Here is a 5,560-nt window from a genome sequence, read left to right as displayed (position 1 = left end):
GGGAGGGGGGGGGGGGGGGGGGGGGGGGGGGGGGAAAGGGCCACGAGCCATGTTTGCCACACATCAAGCGGCAATCATCTGGATCACGGTCCACGATGATGGCAGCTCTCTAAAGCCAAAGAAAGCAGCAGCAAGTGGTGCAGGGTGGTGGGTAACAGGGTCTTCATCACCCATCTTCCAGGGAGCTGCTCTGTCCCCAGACCTTGCCTCCTGTTTGTGCAACCGAGTCAGGGGACCCGTTCCCCTCCCCTGCCAAGGAGATCACACACACCTCAGAGCCCCGGTCATGCTGGAGTCGGCCCAATGCTGGCACCACCCTGACCCCCACACCCCAGCACCAGGCTGGTGACCAGATACAGCAGGGCAGGGCACAGCACATGGGTGCCCCAGCAGGGAAGGCGCAAAGGGGGCTTGACCCCCACCGCAGTGCCTCACAGAGGGGTCCCTCACAGCCTCACCAAAGCAGGGGCAAACACCTCAGAGCAAGGTGAGGGGGAAGACATACTGAGGTGCCAGAAGTTAGAAACCAGTAATTTTAAACGGGGCAGGGGCTGGAGCCATTAGGACTTCAACCCAGCAACCTCAATAGCCCCGCCCCTCCCGGCCTCCGACCCCCCTTCCACGCGTGGGCCCGCTCACCGGACTCTGGACGTCCGGCTGCACCTCTACCAGCGTGCACCAGCCCCGGCGCCCGTTCATTATCGCCGCCCACGCCGCGTCTAGTCCCAGCCCGACTGAGCGTGCAGGGCATCACCCCGCCCCTTATATATGGCCACGCCCCCGCGCCGCGCCCTCAATCCGAGCCCCAGCCGCTGGGATCCGGGCAGGCTAGTCCCACCCAACCGCTGGCAGGTGCGGCCCCTCGTCCCCCGGGCGGCCGTTAGGGGCGGAGCCTCTTATACAAATGAGCGTGTTCTTTGGTGCTGTCGCCTCACGGCCCCCGTGGCATTTTCTGTAGTTTAGATACGTGTCTAATACAAGCATAAAGTAAAACCCGCTCGGGCTCTGCATGCCCCCAGCCAGGAGAGAGGGGCGAGCCCCCTCCTCAGGCAGCCCCAGGCGCCATTAGCCTCCTTGGCAATAGGGCCAGGCTGGTGGCTCCTGTTCAGCTTCTCGCGCCCCGGCGCCCTCCATCCCGTGCGCCGGGGCGAACGAGCCTGCGCTCCGCTGCGACGCCGTGTGCCATCGCACCCGGGTGGTGGCTCCTTCACGTAGCCGTCGTGTGCATCTGGCCCCGAGGCGAGCGCCAGGCTGCAGTCCCTGCCCTGCCGCCCCTAGAGCTGCCCACTGCAGTCCTGGCTGTGCGGTGCCTCCCCTGGCCCTCGCCTGCCCCGCAGGGAGGGCCTCCAGTGTCCTGGTCCCCTCACATCCCCGGTTTCCCCGGGCACCATCTGCTGCCCCCTCAGACTTGGCCACATGCCGAAGGGCAACAGGCACTGCGCCCCCACCCCTTGGCGCACATGTCCTCAGCCCTTGCTCCCAGCCCTGTTTTTGTTCCAGTTGTGCCAAGAAATCAGCAGGTGCCCCCCAAACAAGAGCAGAGGAGAACTGCTCCCAAGGGGCACATGCCTCAAATGGGCCTGTGGCGCAGAGCGGTTCACGCTTAATGCCCCTCTAAAGCAGCAGGGTCTCGCGCCCGTGATCCTTTGTGAGCCAAAGCAGCCTCACCGTGGTAGAGATCAGGCGCCGAAAGAGATGGGCTCAGGTCTGACCTGGGTTTCCAGCCTCCGGCATTTAAGGTCTGGGAAGCTGCAGTACAGGAGCCATGCCCTCATTCCCGCGCTCAGTAGCGACCGATGCCCCTTTCCTCCAAGAACCGGTCCAGGCCCTTGGCAAATCTGGCTGAACTGTCAGCTTCCACCGCCCCCTATGGATACAATTATAGGGACGGGTAGATGCTGGGAGGGAGCTCCAGGGGTCACCATGAATCCGACTCCCTGCCCCGGGCAGGATCAGCCCCATACAAACCATCCCAGACGCATCCACCATCTCAACTCGTTGCAACCCTGACCTGACAGACATCGCACTGAAGCTGCCACAGGGAAATGTGGACTGCGGCAGCCAACATCCTGCTGCTGTAAAAGGTTAATATAGACTCACAATACCCCAGGCAGAGGCCGTGCTGCTGCTGCAAAGGAAGGCAGCAACACCCACCCCCCGGCCTTATCAATCTGACCAGGGGCAGAATTCCTTCCAGACCCCAAATCTGAAGATCGGTCTGACCTGCGCGGAGGGGCAAGACCCTGTAGCCAGGACCCCTGGCTTCAGGTCCCAGCTGGACGCACACGCAGCCCCTGAGCAGCAACACCCTCGCTCTGCAGTCACTCGCACGGAGGCGATACCTGCAGCACATGGCTGTTGGTTGTCTTCTAGTCTGTTCCCCAGAGCCAGAGTTACCGAGGGGAAAAAAAAAGGTAAAGGTTGTGTTATCCCTCTGCTATGTAGCAGGCTGTACATGCTGCGGCCTTCTGGCATTTCTCCACTGGGACCTATTTATCCCTCCCGCCCTTGTCAAGATTGCAGCGTGCTGTTGCAATGGTGCTGGTTTTAGATGCGTGGCTCCCCTGCCTCCTCCTTCGACACACACCCATCTCCTAGCTGCTCCGGGGCGGCGGCCTTTTCCCAATCTACTGGAGCTTGGCTTACATGCAAGCGGAGGCGGCTGCTTGCCAGCCGCAAAACCTCGCAGCCCTTCGAGACGGGGCTGTGTTACCCTCCTGCTTCGTGGAGGAAAAAACTGAGGATCATTACGACCGATTAAAACCCTTCCAAATTCCCCAGGAGAGCCCAGAACAGAATGAAAAAGGAAAGCATCAGAGCTCTCCTCTCCTATGCTCGCTAGTCATCCAGGCAGCAAAAGGACCCAGGTGTCCTATTTCCTAGTCTCCCACACCCAAAATATGAACCCAAGAGTCCTGATACTCCTCTGCTCCAACCACTACACTGTACTGCCAACACGAGTGAGCAACAGGTCCCAGAAGCCCCCGCCCCGTTTAAGCGGAGCTCCTTCCGGATTCACCAGGGAGGTACTAAAACAGCCTGGAGCTCAATTTCTCCCCCCAGCACCAGGTTTGCCAAGGCAAAAGGTGAGTTTGTTATCACAGAGAATCCATCTCGTTAGCTGCGTTTGATCTGCTGCCAGCTTCCCCGCTCAGGCCCTGCACAGCAGAGCCAGCCCCGGCATTGGAAGGGGATCAAGGGCTCAGGGATCGTGGGGGGTGCAGCTGGGAGCCTCGCACTGGAGCGGCTCTCTTTCAAAGTAGAGGAAGGGAAGGAGGGTGGGGTGTTCTCCATGCCAGCTCCCCGCTGCCCGTGCCAACAAAACCAGAGGGAAAACATAGACCGCGGCTCAGTCCACGTGAGGGCTCATGGAGCAGCCCGTGTGCTGGGCTTGGGGTTTGGTCTGAGGAGAGGGTGATAACCGGACCACACCAGGGCCTTCCGAGACTGGTCCCATCCCTCAGTCTGGACACGAGACAGACGTGGCCCCTGTCACCGCCATGTCAGAGCCTCTCACCGCCCCCTCAGCAATGGGCCTGTCAGCCATAACAGCCCCTGCCTTCCTCCCTTGTGATGGAGGGGGCTCAGAGGGGCACCTGGACCCGCATCCCCAGCAGGGCTGGGCTTCAGTGGGGTACCCGGTCCCTGCCTGGCCACATCTAGCCAGCACAGATGGCTATTGTACAAGGCCCAGCAGACCTAGTCCACACCAGCCTCCAGACTGGGAGAACGGGTCCCGCTCCCCTCCATAGCCAGTGCACATGGGATGTCCCAGTCCCCATCCTCCTTCCCCCCAGCAAAGTAGCCAGCTTTCTCAGGACCAAAGAACCACTATCTCCCCCTGCAAGAGAGGGAGGACACAGCCCCTGGACCAGAGCAGCAGGTCTGGTCCCCTCGCCAAGCTGCTGCTGCTTCCTTGTCGCACCTCCTGGGATCAGTACCATGGCAGTGCTCACCTGGTGCAGGACCCGCTCCTCTTCCTCCCAGGAGTAGAAACCCAGGGCTTTTGCCCCCACTTCAGTGGCAGAAGGCAGCAGCGGTGGGGTCTGTGACCTCCCACAGGCCATCTCCTCTCCTGTCCAGAAGCATCTGTAGCAAAGCCAACGAGTCATTAGCTTGCCCTGCCGATGGGTGGGTCGCTTCCCCTTCTCCTCCCTCCTTTCTGCTAATTGCTACATTCCAGGAGGTTGAGATCAGGCCTCCCCCAGTGAGCTGAGATGGCTGGGAGCAGATTCAAGGTAAACGTTGTGCTTCAGTGGCACTGGGGAAGCCTTTGGGACACAGTGGCATGGTGAGATGGCAGCTGGGATGAGAGCCAGCCTGACATCTCCTCCATCCCTTGAACCAACTGTCTCCAAGAGCCAGGTTGATGGCTCCAAGGACGTCTCTCTCAGTTCCTCCTATTCCGAGGGGTTGTCGCCTCTGGAACAGCCCCACCAATGCCTTGAGGGTGGAGCTGATCCCCTGTGGTGTCTTGCCCACAGGTTCGGCCTGGCAAGGTTTTGGAGCTTGCCCAGAGACACAATTTCAGTTCATTTTTCTCTCACCAGAGCTACTACTGCATGAAGCATTTGCTAAAGCAGCAGGTCTGGGGTCTGGTGGAGAGCACAAGGGGGCAGGGCACTGGGAGTCCTGCTCTTGCCCTAGGCTCAGGGGGTAGGTGTGTCCCAGGACTGGAGCAGGAAGCCAGCCAGACTCCTGGGTTCTGTTCCCAGCTCTGCTGCTTCCCGGGGCCCAGCTCAGTGTCTCCCACAGCAAGAAACAACCAGGTTTTGCTGCTCCAGGTCCCAGTTGGAGACACCTCTAGGACATCTGGCTCTGAGTGGGGCCTCAGTCTCCCTGTCTATAAAATGGCAATAAACTTATACCCCCAAAGGGGGTCCTAGTATGATTTCCAGGTGCTCAAACCCCAAAGGCTTCAGGCACCACTAGCAGGGACCCCCTCAGCCAGTACAGGCCCTGCAGGTGCCATCCTGCCAGGCAGGCCTGGCTCAGAGCCTGCACAGAGCATTTGGCCTCTTCGCAGCTCTTCAAGGCCTCCGCAGGAACAGGGCTGCCAGGAGGAGGTGGAGACAGCGAGCTTTGCTCAGTAAACAGAGCCCCACCACACAGCGCAGGCCCAAGATGACGGGCACCTCCCTGCCACACAGCGCAGGCCCGAGATGACGTCTCACATTCTCTCGTCCCACGGCGCGCGACGAACCAGCCCGGCAGCTCCCGGCCGCCTCGTGGACATGGGTGGCTAGAACAGGCGTGACCAGAGATCATCTCACATGATGTTCAGGCCCCACCTGTCATTGGCAGTGCCAGCGTAGCTACAGGTCCCTGTGGCAGGGAGCCAGGGCCCTTGGGGGACTGGAAATAAATCTTTTCCTCACCAGCTCCCAGCCCTCCCATCTCCTAGGGGTGGTGTCACACCTGCCTCCTTTGCTCTGAGTGGGACCCTCGGGCTTCCCTTCTACTGAATGGGTCTGTACAAAATCACCACTGTTCCTTGGGGGGGGGGGGGGGGGCCCGGGCCCCAGGGGCCCCCAACCAGGGCTGCCCGGGGGCCCCCGGC

At 60.9% G+C, this 5,560-nt stretch overlaps 1 protein-coding gene across 3 annotated transcripts in view; it reads right to left on the bottom strand.

Annotated features, from left to right (window-relative positions):
* Nucleotides 1-4,102, bottom strand: part of TUFT1 (tuftelin 1) — a 27,216-nt gene extending 23,114 nt beyond the window's left edge. Inside the window, exon 1 of one of the 3 annotated variants that reach the window (XM_019528374.1) lies at nucleotides 3,957-4,102. In XM_019528374.1, coding sequence (XP_019383919.1) covers nucleotides 3,957-4,067 — 111 coding nt within the window. In that variant the 5' untranslated portion in view covers nucleotides 4,068-4,102. Of the gene's footprint in view, nucleotides 1-639; nucleotides 744-3,956 lie in introns of those variants that run through there. The other 2 variants (XM_019528378.1, XM_019528384.1) reach the window with 2 other exon arrangements.
* Between the last annotated feature and the right edge of the window lie 1,458 nt (nucleotides 4,103-5,560).

This window comes from Gavialis gangeticus, unplaced genomic scaffold (genome assembly GCF_001723915.1).
Source record: "Gavialis gangeticus isolate Ggan-Ray unplaced genomic scaffold, GavGan_comp1, whole genome shotgun sequence".
Taxonomy (NCBI): Eukaryota; Metazoa; Chordata; order Crocodylia; family Gavialidae; genus Gavialis; species Gavialis gangeticus.
This window is presented reverse-complemented; position numbering and strand designations above follow the sequence as displayed.